The sequence below is a fragment of the Haliaeetus leucocephalus genome, unplaced genomic scaffold (assembly GCF_000737465.1).
Source record: "Haliaeetus leucocephalus isolate CR32 unplaced genomic scaffold, Haliaeetus_leucocephalus-4.0 Scaffold83, whole genome shotgun sequence".
Classification (NCBI taxonomy): Eukaryota; Metazoa; Chordata; class Aves; order Accipitriformes; family Accipitridae; genus Haliaeetus; species Haliaeetus leucocephalus.
Genome location: NW_010972519.1, coordinates 2,254,705 through 2,269,182, shown reverse-complemented (window position 1 = coordinate 2,269,182; position 14,478 = coordinate 2,254,705). Strand labels below are relative to the sequence as shown.

Sequence of the window (14,478 nt, the reverse complement as noted above, 5' to 3'; positions counted from 1 at the left end):
AGTGTTTTGGTAACCCTGGTCCTGTTACAATGCCCTGCTCCAACAATAAAAGAGGGAAAAACCCCTCAGTGAAAATGTCTTACTTCATTTTTAGGAAGGAGTGGTTTTATGGGGAGAAACCCTGGCTCTGAAGGCTTGTGGAGCCTTTTACAGCAATTCCCCATAATCCAAGGTTAATGAAAGAACTAATAGCCATAGACAGTATCTAGAGGCATGTCCGGCACAATTCTCCTGTGGGCTTACTAATAACTGCCATTGTGCCACAGCCTTGCCGTCAAGAGGAAAACCCTTAAATGAAACCTACAAATGGAACTAATGAGGTTCCCTCAGCCGCAGCCACTAAATGACTGCACCAGCCAGGCTAAGGAGGGCCATCAGGACATGAGTGATGGGAAGTAACCCTTGCTTCCACAACCACTTCTGCCTTACCAGCTGGGGTGGTTTTTTTCAGCTGCACATGATGTTACAGTTTATCAGACAATATCCCACTTATGTGAGATCTCAGTGCCTTGGAGGGGAACAATTTTAAACAGGAGGCATGTTATTTTACCATAGTGCAGGTGCTGAACACAATTTTATTAGAAAAGTAATGCATAAAATAATGCTGCAGTCAAAATAAAAATTATATGAAACTGTGTCCACTGACAAAAAGGGTGAAGAAATTTTAATTACAGAACAGCACATGGGAAGTGGCCAGCATTTACTTTCAGCAATAAATTGATAAAAAAAATACACAGAAGAAAAAGCTCTTTTCTACCATGATTAGAAAGTAGTGCTTATAAAACAAAGAAAAACTACTGTCCAAACCCTCCAGAGCTCTTAAACCCAAGTCCGCAGAGTTTAAGTGCCACAAGAGGCTTTAAAGATGGGGCAGGCATTTCTCAATAGACCCTGTACTGAACAGCTAGCAGATCTGTCTGTGTGTATGTGCACAGCTGGAGTGGGGCAACTGTCAGTTCAGGAAGGAATGGAGTTTGTTTTGGTTTTAGGCTGTATTGGTTTTGTGTGGCAAGGTTTTGGTAGCGGGGGGGGTTACAGGGGTGACTTCTGTAAGAAGCTGCTGGAAGCTTCCCGTGTTCGAGAGAGAGAGCCCATCCCAGCCGGCTCTAAGATGGACCCACCACCGGCCAAGGCCGAGCCAATCAGCGATAGTGGTAACGCCTCTGTGATAACATTTTTAAGAAGGAAAAAAAGTTGAGACGGGGAGAAATAGCCACTGGAGTGAGGAGTGAGAACATGTAAGAGAAACAACCCTGCAGACACCAAGGTCAGTGAAGAAGGAGGGGGAGGAGATGCTCCAGGCGCCGGAGCAGAGATTCCCCTGCAGCCCGTGGGGAAGACCATGGTGAGGCAGGCTGTCCCTCTGCAGCCCATGGAGGTCCACGGTGGAGCAGATATCCACCTGCAGTGCATGGAGGACCCCACGCCAGAGCAGGTGGGTTGCCGAAGGAGGCTGTGACCCCGTGGGAACCCCGGGCTGGAGCAGGCTCCTGGCAGGACCTGCGGATCTGTGGAGAGAGGAGCCCACGGAGCAGGTTTTCTGGCAGGACTTGTGACCCCGTGGGGGACCCACGCTGGAGCATTGTGCTCCTGAAGGAGTGCACGCCATGGAAAGGACCCATGCTGGAGCAGTTTGTGAAGAACTGCAGCCCGTGGGAATGGCCCATGTTGGAGAAGTTCGTGGAGGACTGTCTCCTGTGGGTGGGACCCCATGCTGGAGCAGGGGAAGAGTGTGATGAGCCCTCCCCCTGAGGAGGGTTGAAGCGGCAGAAAATAACGTGTGATGACCGTAAACCCCATCCCCGTCCCCCTGCGCTGCTGGGGGGGCTTGGTGGAGAAATCCGGGTGTGAAGTTGTGCCCAGGAAGAAGGAAGGGGTGGAGGGAAGGTGTTCTGAGATATGGTTTTATTTCTCATTACCTTACTCTGGTTGATTTGTAATAAATTGAGTTAATTTTCCCCAAACTGAGTCTGTTTTGCCCGTGACGGTAATTGGTGAATGATCTCTCCTGTCCTTATCTCAACCCGCAAGATTTTTGTTATATTTTTTCTCTCCCCTGTCCAGCTGAGGATGGGGGAGTGATAGAACAGCTTTGGTGGGCACCTGGCATCCAGACAGGGTCAACCCATCACAGTCTTTTTGGTGGAGAATGCGGGCAAAAAACCAATACATAGGCCCAGTCTCATGAATTCGCCCCAAAGCCTAAGTCCCTTCTATGAGCTACAACTCTCATTTTGTATCCAGTGTTACTACACCTGCTCTCTAAAACTCCTCCTCAGCTTAGGGACAGCTGTCGCTAACCACAGTCTTTAGAGACGATGCGGGCTTGTGATTTCATAGCAGTTTTTGGACACTACATCACTTATACTTTCCAGTGAGTCCTTATGTCTTTTAGCTCACTGACCACTGATGCAATCAAATTAAGGTGTGATTCTTCTCTGGGAAACAGAATTAATCATTCTGGTTTTTAACCTGAAAAGGTTTCAAACAAATTGTTGTGATTTTCAGATAATTGCTAGGGCAGCCAGTGGGTTTAATATATTGTGGCACATTGTTTAAGATTATAGATGAGGTTAAAAAGAAAAAAAATCCCAAATAACAAAATCAGCTACAATTTGCTTAGGAGAGTAATATTCAAAACTGTAACCAAAGAGTAGGGCACAGAACATTTTGCTGATGGGCTACGCAGTGCTTGGCCATTCACATAGTGTGTTTCCAAGTGCTTTAATGGCCAATGACTCATATGCCCTTAACAATGCTATCCTAGGTAAAGAAGTGCTGTGGTTACTACAGAAGTGCTCTACAGTTAGAATCTGGGGAGAAAATAGCTCAGATATGCACGGACAAAAGTCTGAGAGTATACATTTTATCCCAAGATATATTCCAGATCACTAAAGCAATTTTTTGTTTAAAGAAAATCTTCCTCATGGATTTAGCAACAGGAACACACTTTTAAATAAATCAGTGAAAACATATGTATTTGTGTAGATTTTAGATATACGTACGTGGACTCACCCTTTTTCTTTCATTGTGTTGCCTTTTTCTAATACAACTGTAGTGACACATTTTCATTCTAACTGGTCTTAACTGCTTAGATGAAAGCCAGCAAGCCTTGCAAATGACTGGCAAATAATTGACCTGTGGCAATGCTGGAGGCATATTTGGTTAACCAATTTCTCTCAGCAAGTCACGCACTCACAGAATAATATTTTTTATGGGACTGCAGAGGGTGGGATGGAGTAGCAAAGCAAAGAGGCTTGGCAGAAAAAAGCGTGGATTCTTGTTCAGGAGTTCGAGTTAGTTATCCTAGCAAGAGATGGAAAACCTGTCTTCACTTGATTTTTTGTTTTAATTTAAGCTGTCTCTTTCCAGCTTACTTCCAGGGTGCCTTGTGTTTTTAATTTAATGGTGTGTATCACCAGGCTTTCCTTCCCTTCCAAAAATTACTGTTCAAGAAACCTCATCTTTGGCTGCAAACCCACTTCAGTAACACACAATTCCTCTATAATCTTTATAAAGCTAAAAGAGGAATTTATTTCCAAGAGTGCACCCAACAACATAAACTACAAATGTACTGGATGACAGCATCAGAAGTATCTATTATCCTCAATAACATGCCTTTATCTGCTACTTAGCTCTACTGGAAATAATAACTTTTGGGGTTGTAAAGTGCTTTGCAGGCTTTCATTTCAGTCTTCTCCCCTTTCTTTTCAGAATTAACTAAGGAAGGAGAAAGCTGAAGAGGTCTATCTGCCAGCTGATGTCCACGGTCAAGGAACAAAGTGGGGATTTACTGTTTCATTTCCAACTGATTAGGAAAGCTTAATAAAAACAGGATTTAGTGCTGCAGTTCTCCTACGAAACCTTGAAAGGGAAAGGCCATATATTCTTTGAAAGTGCTAAGGATCCTGCTGGGACAACAATGTTATTTCTGAATTTTGGCTACAGAGAGATCCTGCTGATAGGATAATCCTGTGCCAAAACACAAAAGGCAGAGATCTGACTACAGACACCTCACAGCTTTATCTTCAGCATCTCCCTCAATGAATCACCTGTTGGATTACAGGCTTTCCAATGCCAAGTATGTATGCATGTATTTCACCTCTTCGCAAAGGGCTGTAAGAGGCTCTGTAAACTCCCTGCTCATTTTTTTTTAAGCAATTTTTTTCAACTTACTGTGACTAACCATGTGTGTTCTACCACATGTTCAAACAACAGTCTTAACAGAAGTTTGCTCTGGAGTCTTTATCGGGAAATAATGCCTGTTAATTATTTTTCAAATGGGCAATTTAATGCTTTCAGCTTCTCCTGTATAGGGCACGTTCAGGTTCTTCTTGTACAATCTGCAGATTTGTGACATTTTTTCCAGGATTGTCTCAAGGGAAAAAAAGAATCATAGGAAAGGTAAAACAGGCAGTATACATACAAAAGTAAAACTCCTACCTGATCTTACTACTCTTACAAGTAGGTTGCCACATAACAGGCAAATCGTGATGCCTCACAGCACTCCCCATTCCTGTTTCAGCTCCATATCAACCTGGATGGACCACAGCCCTTCGAGGGCCTTGGTAATGCTCTGTGGCAAGTGAATTCAGTTGGAGCACCGGGCAGGTGATGGGGGTCCTGAACCTCCAGCTAGCACAGGGCACACGTACACAGAGGTGGGTTGGGGGAGAGGAAATGGGGAGGTGGGGTAAGGCTAACAGAAGACAAACTCAGGAATTTGGGACTTGTACTATTTTTATCAGGACATTCACAGGAATTGTCTGAAAGCTTGACTGTCCCAATGTTTAGTACCACTAGCTAAACCTCTGGTCCTCCATTCACTTTACTTCACCTCCTAGCTCTTGACATCATGACAGCCCTGCTCTTAAAGCTTGCTCTGCCTGGGGTACAGGAGACCCTGAAGGATAAAGGCTGATTTCAAGACAGCTGCTTCTGCTTTGTGCCAGCTGCCACTATTTACTATTTGGACTGTGCCAGGCACTGTACATACCTAAAAAAGGATCCCAACTGAATGGCTTATACACCAAACGTACTTGTGTTTACAAACCATGCTTTGCTTCTTCATTAGATTGCACAGCGTTAGAGCTTACTGAGTTTAGTCCTGGTGGCCTCATGCATCATTATCTTCTGCAACGGTTGTGTCTTCTCCCTCCCTCCCAGGGTATAACTGACACTTCTGTTTCAGGGAATACAGGGAGTCTAAGGTAAAGCACACACAACTCTTCAGGGGATATGGAAACATGCCCTTCTAAATGGGCCTGTATCTGACAAAACCCAATGTATTTTAGAGAAGGTCAAGTTCTTTGAGGCATGGTCGCACGTTTTATTTGTTTCCAAAGAATTGTGAACTTTTTTGGCCCTTTATAAATATGACATCAAACCAATTAATCTGGTGGCCTATACAATTCACTCCAAGGCATGATACATAGAAACCTTCTCAACTGTGGACCAGAAGATTAGGTTGATTTTTTTTTTTATTAAAGATTTTTTTTAACTTCAACTCCACTCATATAATTTGAACCAGTTTATATCCCTTAAAGCTTTTGATCCTATAAATCATGAACTAACAACAGTTTAAGATAAAATAACGTCTCTCTTCCTCTTGGAGATCTGCCAAAAGAAGAATGTTTGCCACAAACCCTGCTCCTTCCCTAGAATTTCAGTCATTCGGATTAAGGTTCTGAGAAGAATAAAATAAACAACCCTCACTACTGACAGCCAAACAAACTACGCATGACTTCAGCTACTTTCACTCCGTGAATATGCTGCTGAAGGGAAAACATGTATCATGCTTCCCTATGAAATCTGTACAGAAAGTCACAGTGGAATATTAATGCTCTTCCCCTAAACTCTGTGCAGTGGGCTTCATAGGTGTCTGTAGGCTTGACAGGATATAAAGCTGCAACACATTTTTCTGCAACTCAACCCTTTCATAAAGGCTTTGAAATTTTCCAAAATAACCTCCGTACATTAAGGAAAATTGCCTCCTTGTTTCTAAGGAAGGAGGCATTGCAGGAATACTAATCTCTGTGAAGAAAGCAGTTTTCCCCAATTGATCTGAAGGTCTCAAATATTGATCTTTGTCAGTTCTTACTCTTAGCTTTTGTAACTTTCTAACTTATATTGTATTTACAGCAGAAAACAAATGGCAATCTGCATCCTCACAAAATGAGGGTTTTAAAGGGAAATTTTTGGATACAGCTTGTAATTAATCTGCTGAATTTACACTATGGTCCCGTTATTTTGTCTAGAGAAAGAAGCGTGCCTCTCTGAGGGGAAAAGAACCATAGAGAGTTTGACTGTATAAAATGAGCTGTAAACGTAATGCTGAGCAATGACTCATAGGATTGGGAAAATAATCTTCTCATGTCAATCAAGTGTTCATCTGAAGGTACACAAATTACTGATCTAAGTGCTTTTAAAAAGTATATTTAAACACCATAATATATTTAATGTATATGGTAATATAAGACAAACCCCAAGCATGGGCAGTACTAGAGGGAGGGGTGCAGAATGAGCTCATCACATATATAAAGGTGGTCCAAGTCTGAGATATTAAAATTCTGGCTACACCAAGTTTCATGTGCTATTCCTGCAGAGGTAGAGATTTTGTTTTGAGGTGAACAAGAAGCCTGGACACCCAGGCAGAAGTCAAAATACTCAGGTCAGAGTGCAAGACTGCTGCTTGAGATTTTTGTCAAACTTGTTCCAGATGATGTGTGTGATGAAGCCAAAAGCAGTTCCAGGAAAACACAGGAAATCGTACAACAACTGTAACTAGGAGATGCTTTCAGATGCCCCCTGGTAAAAGCAGTCAAGACAGCACTACAACCAAGGATCTTGCCAGTAAAAGTAGTATTCCTCATCTCAACTTTTAGACAAAAGTGACAATAAAAAGCCAGACTAGGCAGTCTGAGCTGTACCTTGTCGACGTCGACTGTTGAGTTTCCTAAAGCAGGTGCCCTCCACAAGTCGATTGAGACGTTGCTGCTTGATCAGTTCTAAGATCTCAGGCTGAATCTTCTCTTTTAGTTCCCTTGGGAAGAGAGAAAGTAGGGACTTGTCAAATTCAATCAAAGACCATCCTCCTTCCTCTGAGACAGAGTCTCACAAGACGTTTCTGCAAGGAGTTTGAAGGGGACAGCAGTCACAACAGGCCCAGGTCAGAATATAGTCTGCTCCAGTAAAAAGCCCTTTTTCTTATAACAAAGAATGGGAGTCAGGATATCTCTGTTGTAGACATCTCCCTGCTACGACATCAGCGTATGACTCAGGCAAGTCACTTATTTGTTTCTTACTTTACTCATCTAAAAATAACGCTTGCTATAATGCATCAACAAGGTTTTTCTGTGGCAAATAATGCTCTTTCATCGTAGGAGCACTGTGAACCTTATTTGAGGGTCTGTCACCTTTTGTTGCACAATCATCTGCCGGTATACTTTACTAGCACTATTATTTAGGACAACACAAGAAGGCTAAAACACATTTTGAAACAACGATGAAAACAACGATGAAAACCAGTGAACAATGCCAATGAGCTAAAATAATGACCAGTGCTCTATGCTTGCTCTTTAATTCCACGCCATTCAATTCATCCATTATTATCAGAATTTTGTGGAAGACTAACCCATGACTAGGGATTGCTCAAGGATCAAACTTCACCTTTGCCCAGGAGTGCAGAAACCTGCAGCACATTTAGAAATAATATTATATAACCTTCAGAAAATCCATTTTCTACATCCTACTTTGATACGAGTTCAACATGTCAAGAACTAGGCAGAAAACGTATGCACATAGCATGTGAAGTTTGATTTCATACACCATCACATGGATTCACAGATGTCTGAATTCATCAGTTATAACCTCACTTAGGTTCATTAAGAATACATAAAAGACAGGTTTAAACATCAACTTGACAGCAAGCCTAGTAAGATTAAAAAATAACTGAATGTGTAGAGGATTTATAAAATATGAAGTGTGTCAGAACCATAATTTTGCATTGCTGTGCAAATTAGGTAATACCAAAAATCATTCTGTCTGGCAGTATGTTCCAGCAATAGTCATCAAAAGGAAGCAAAGCTGTGGTATCCCATAGAGACAACAAAAATTTCCCTCCTCTTGAAAACTTAGGGAACCCAGTCTCTGCTGATTTCCACATTCATTTGGTTCCTATACCTCTGATCTGCCAGACCCCCACTGAAATCACTGGAAATCCTCTCTAGAAAGATCAGGCCTTTAAACAAAACTGCCACCTTTCTCACAGGTATTAACAAAATGGTTTGGGTTCTTGATGCATAACCCACTGCATATTTACAAGCTGTGAAAATCTAGCTGGTCAAAAATCAAGAAAGCATTGTAACTATAGAAAGAGGCCACCTTTTAGAAATATATTATTAGTCCTTTAGGAAAATTTTCAAGCACTGTTGTTTTCTCATTGGGAACTAAGATATGAATATGCTGAATGGTTAAATACTCTGAGTAGAAGAATTTTGTGCTTGAATAAATGTCTTGCCTTTTACTGAGCTGATGAGCTTCCCCATTCCTCAGGTAAAAGCTGGGAGGAGGGGCTGAGGAGAACAGTGTTAAGATACAGTGTGGATTACTCAACAGTCCAGGCTGCAGACTAAATCTCCAGTTGGCCTGATTTCAAACATTCAAGATTGGTATAAACAACAGTTTGATATTTAGGTAGTTTGATATGTAGGTAGTTTAATTCAGAAATTGGATGGTTATAATTAAATAGGTGTTAAAGACATCATAGCATCATAGTTGTAAGACACTACTTAAAAAACAAAAATGAATGCATCACCCAGCACTTTAACATCTGACTGTTCGCTTACAGCATTCCCTCTTCTGTCCTCTAAAGCCCCATCTGCCCTTTAGAAACCAGAGGAAGAGAAGGATTTTTAACAATCCAAAAATAAACAGGTAATCCTCTCTGAAGTGCTTCACTGTCTAAGGCAGACTTTGCACAGGAGGAAGGGAGGTAGGAAAGAAGGGACACCTTCCGCCTCTTTGCTGATGTGCTGGAGTCCCTCTACACACATGCATATATTTGCTCTCATAACCGTGAAGCTCAGAGGTAGTACTCTCTTCTGGTTTACAGTCCCCAAACTTGAACACACAGAGGTTGTGGAGACAACTCATTACTCCACAGAGAAACAGTCTTCACTGACTTTGGACTTTAGTGACACCCTGTAAGTCCATCCCATCCTTTGCCATGGTCACCCGCACTTACTGTCCTCAGCAGCTCATGCCAACACATGGTTACTCTGACTTGTATGGTTTTCAGCTATTTTTCAGATACCATGACTCCAGATACATTTTTGCAAGGTGGTCCTGCCACGTAGTGCTCCTCACTGTCAAGGTTTCAGTTCCACCATTTCAAGGTGAGAGAAATGGAGCAGAAAAATCAAACCCTGGCACACAGTTAAACAAAAGATGTGCTGCTTTAAATCTTTATATTTCCTTCAGAAAGCCATCTGAAGGCAAGGGAGTTCAGTTCCTCAGGGTCAGTGTCTAAAGAGAGGAGGCTTAGGAAAAAAATATCTCTGTATAAGAAATAGGTCCTCCTGACTAATTTTAAAATCAAACAGGAACAATGAGCTAAAGGAAGAACATAAATGCAAACATGTTTTGTGACAATTTTATTTATTGTCTTTCAGATGACATTGGCTTAACAGTTCGTGCCTTGCAAAGAGAGAGAGAACAAACTCAGAAAGTCTAAGGAGGCAGCAGCTTTAAAAATTGCTATTAGTTCCCTACTGTGTTCCTGTCATGTAAGAATGGCAAAAGTTAGTGGGCTAGTAAGACAGAAGGGTTGAGGGAACCACACAGTAATATATATGATCGCTAATTTTCTGATCCCACTGCTCTCGGCACTATAGGCCATACTGAACATCAGTTACTTGCTTTTAAAATAACAGACCTGAATTCGGCAAACCTGAAATGATTAGAAATTCTTTTTAAATTATTCAAATTGTATTAGTTTTTCTTCAGCACCACTTATATCCGTCCCAAGCTTTTACCCTTCCAGCTTATAGTTAAGACTCTTTCTTGGTAGCTGTTTTTCTTCCAGGACGGGGCATATTACAGACATTTAAATCGTTACAACACAACAGAAGAGTTATCCCAGAACTGCTTTCATGTGTTTTGACCTTCTATCTTTCTGGCTTGTAGCTATGCCCTCTCCTAATCACTTTGCACATTCAGAGTAGGCGTTAGTGACTCTTTCTAACACTGCAGAGAACTCGGTAAGATAAAAGCCAAAAAGCATTCACATCCTTCCCTCTATTTCCCTGTATGTTGCAGATTTTCACACAGATGTTACTTAGCAATGGCTCCGTAGCTGACATCAACTCTGCTTTAAACAGCAAGCCTCCACTTGGACTTCAGATCTTTATCCAGTATTAACCCATCTCTGTTGCCATTTAACGTGTCAAGGAGACCTCTGGTCCTCTACAGGCTCACAGGATTCCTAGACACCTTCTTCTACAGCTATTAAAAATGAACCAGTGATACTTTATCATTTTGTTGTGGAATGGCAGTTTGGATGATCAATAATGATCCTAGAATCTTAAAAGGATTCTGTTCTGAAATTGAAAAAACTTAATCTCATGTGATGCAACAATGCTCGTATAAAAGAAACAATCTGTGCTAAACAAGGCTGTTGTAGTTACGAGGATCTAAGGCAAAACTTTCCAGCTTACATTCAAATCCAACTTAACTGAAGCTTCTCTCATCCAGCAGCTTAAAAACTTAAAACTTCAGTGATTTATAGAATGAACAGCAGAAGAAAGACTTCTGTCACGTTCAAGGCAGGAAAAAACATCATCTGATTGCCATATTCTCATGCAGAATTAAACAAGGCCTGCCGACTTTACATTCACCGTTGCACGCAATTTCTTTTAGCGTATCTGCAAGGCTTTAAAATATACAGCACAGCCACGATTGCTCTCTTCATTCACAGTCTCTTTCCCTACAATGAGGCCATGATTCTGTACTTCTATCAATTGTGCCATCTATGCAATTTGAGAGAGTTCAGTACAGGGAATCGAATCAAAGGGGAAAATGAAAGAACTGTTTCTTTTCACAGTCAAGAATAAGTGATCATGGGTGCAATCAAAATGCAAATGCATAGAGTTAAATCTCTGCAAATGCAGTTGTGATTGCTTAAACACCTTATCGATTTACTTAGCCTTTATAGCCTTTGTCCTGAATCTGAAATGAGACTCTGGTAACACTTCAGTTGCTTTTAACTATTTGTGTTGGCTGTTTCACTCATTCCATGATGGGGAAGAAGACTCCGCACTGTGGCAGCAACTAGCCAGAGTGAGACTGGAAATAAAGAGCTTGCAGAGGGCACTGGCAAGTTTCATCAGACTAGGTGATAGTGCAAGAGAATATAAACAGTTGGCCTGGATCATACTTCAACAGTTGACTCATAGGGAAAGCAGGGAAAACGAGCAGCTTTGGTGACAAGCTTAGCAGTACTGTGTGGCTTTGAACCACTAAACATTGCAGGGGATTGGCAGGGGATTTCTGAGCAGTGTAATGATGCAAAACTGACTGGAACCATTTGTAGTTTTTTAATTGATGCATTACTATGAGTGACATCAGTTCTAATTGGGCACTAGGTCCTACCTTCTAATACACTGAAAATATAAAAGAAGCATTCCCCCTTTGATCCACATTGGCATGATCAAAATTTAAGTGTGTAAATTCTACTTAACTTATCCTTCCGCTGTTGCCCTGCTGCCCCTGGAAGAATGTGTCCCCAGAGCTTGTACTTAGGTATTTGTATCCTTTAGAAACAAATCAAAATGAACATCCTGCCTCTGAATCCTGAAATGCTCTGGTCCAAACCCTTCTCTATACATTTGCTTTGAAAAGGAGACTCAGAAAATCACGAGCTGTTCCACTTGAAACAGGATCAGGATTCCATGACATTTCAGCTGATGCTTCTGGAGTCCTCACCATTTCTCTGCTGATCTCAGAAGGTTCCTGTTATTCTCAGCACATCATTTGTGCACCATGGAGTCTGCATCTGTCCTGTGCCATCAGTTCAGCCACAAGCCCAGATATGGTCCAGAGCCAAGTATGGCCTCCATTTTTCACGTAACAGAACAAAGGGTATTCTGAGAAACAGGAAGGAGCTATGGTGGCGATATCAGCATTTGATACTTTGCAGTAAACAACAAGGAAATGAGAATCCCATTGGCTAGCCACCAGAATGTTATCATTTACATGTAAGTAACTGCTTGCCATTAACACCAAAGATAAAACCACAAAGAGTCATACACACGACACCACTCTTTCATGGAACCAGTGTGTATTGGCTCCTCCTCTTCCGGGCTTCTCCCTGTCTCACTCAGGGAAGTAACATCTGGAATTTTTAAAGGCCCTTGGACAGAAGACAAAGTTGTGGTGGTTTTTTTTTTCTTTTTTTAAAAAGCCACTACCAGCACCAAAACCAGACTCACAATCATGCGAAGCTAGGAAATGTCAAAGCATTGTTTCATACAAATAAGCCATGCGAGACTCTGTAGGGATTTGCTCAATCTGGTTCAACCGAACTCAAAGAAAAAGTTAGGATTCCCACCAGAAGAAAACACAATGCACTTCAAGCAGATGCTGCACTACTGCTTTTGAGCATGGCTCCCTGGACAGCTTTCCTCCTTGGGTTGCCACAGAAGAGCTGACAAATGTCATTCACATTTGTTAATCCTTCCATGCAAAAACGAGTGGGGAGAGAAGACAGTACTTACAGAATCGGACGAGACTGGAAATCTTCCTGGTTCATTCTTTCAGACTGGCGTATTTTCAGTATTTCTGTGTAACTGAGATTCTGAAGTTTGCTCTTGAACTGATCCAGAGAGCTAGGCTTGGTAGTGAGCGCTCTCATTATCTGTTCTTTCACTACCTGCATTACCTGCAGTTGACAAGGAAAGAAAAAGAAAACCTGTGTTAACACTTTCTGCGTTTTTGTTTCAAATCTTACTGTGGGTCACAGTAAGGTTTCTAGGTATAGAAGATGATTAGTACTGTGTGGTCTCACGACAATTTTTCAGTAGCATAACCAGATAATAAGCCAACTTCTGACAGGGCATCACAGCTTACAGCAAAAGCTCATCTGCTCTGTAACAAGAAAATTATTTTGGGGGGGCATTGGTGGGGAGGGTGTCATTTATTGCTTTGCTCTCTCCCTAGACAGCTAAATTACAATTGCTGGTTACAGGATTTTAAGTCCCGCTCTGTCCGCAGTTTTTGTGCCCATGGCAGCCGTAGAGTGACTCTTCCACATTCTGAGCTGAGATGAGGCTCCCGTCATGTCGGGGACAGGCACACATATACCACCAGACTCGTAACAACAGAAAAAGCTGTGAAGTCCTAAGGAGCAGACTGAGAGCGCAGATGCACATCCTGACTTCTGCCAGCTCAATCCAGGTGAAGTGCACAAGCTACAGGGGCCCATCTAACTGCTCACAAGAGAGACAGCAGAGAGTTTTTCAGGTCTTACAGCTCTCCTGCTGGGTCTTGGAGCTGCTCTCCTGACCAGAAGGCAGTGGCACAAAGCTGCGAACTGTGGCCTGTTACTTCCCTTATTCCTTATGCCCAGAGGTGATGGGCACACACTGAAACACACACTGAAACACAGGAGGTTCCCTCTGAAAATCAGAAAACGGTTTTTCACTGTGAGGGTGACCAGGGAGGTTGTGGAGCCTCCATCCTTGGAGACACTCAAAAGCCATCTGGACATGGTCCTGGGCAGCTGGCTCTAGGTGGCCCTGCTTGAGCAGGGGGGCTGGACCAGATGACCCTCAGAGGTCCCTGCCAACCTCAACCATGCTGTGATTCTGTGAGAGCCTTACACTGCAGGCACATTATGGCCATACACACTGAAGGAAAGAGAACTTGCTAAAAGAGACCATTAGTCAGGGGAGAGAGATCAATTTGCCAAGGATATTACTGGATTGCTTTTGAAGCAATGCCATAAAGTATGCAAACCAAAAAATGAGAGTGAAGGATAGCTGGGCAACAGCTATCTGCATATTAATTATTTTATCAGGAGAAAACTGCTGAGACACAGTTAACTAAGGGGAATTGCTTGGCTCTAGTTCAAATAAATATATATCACAGATTACTGTCTGTCTCTCCACACTCATTTCCTTGGTGCTGGTGCAAATCACACACTTTGAAATATTTATCTGATGCTGTGCTTAAGCTGGCTGAAAAAACAGTTTATTGGACTTAGAAAGGCCCATCCCACCCAAATCCAAGAGCTAAAAAAGAGTAGAGATGGTAACACCCCCCTGGTATCAAAGCAGGTGTGACAGAAATTAACAGCTACACAAACAGAGGTCAAAAGCATTTTCTGCACTGTTAGTTTTCCTTTATTCTTTCACCTTCACCATGTATCTTAAAACAGAAGCTCAGCCCCCCAGAGGTTCCCTAATCATTCTGAAAATTTCT

General features: G+C 42.1%; 1 protein-coding gene across 1 annotated transcript in view; it reads right to left on the bottom strand.

Annotated features, from left to right (window-relative positions):
• LOC104841118 (engulfment and cell motility protein 1-like) overlaps positions 1-12,937 on the bottom strand; it is a 30,396-nt gene extending 17,459 nt beyond the window's left edge. Inside the window, exons 1-2 of the mRNA XM_010582575.1 lie at positions 12,774-12,937; positions 6,930-7,042 (exon numbers count right to left, since the gene is read on the bottom strand). Of these exons, the coding sequence (XP_010580877.1) occupies positions 6,930-7,042; positions 12,774-12,934 (274 nt within the window). The 5' untranslated portion in view covers positions 12,935-12,937. The remainder of the gene's footprint in view (positions 1-6,929; positions 7,043-12,773) is intronic.
• Between the last annotated feature and the right edge of the window lie 1,541 nt (positions 12,938-14,478).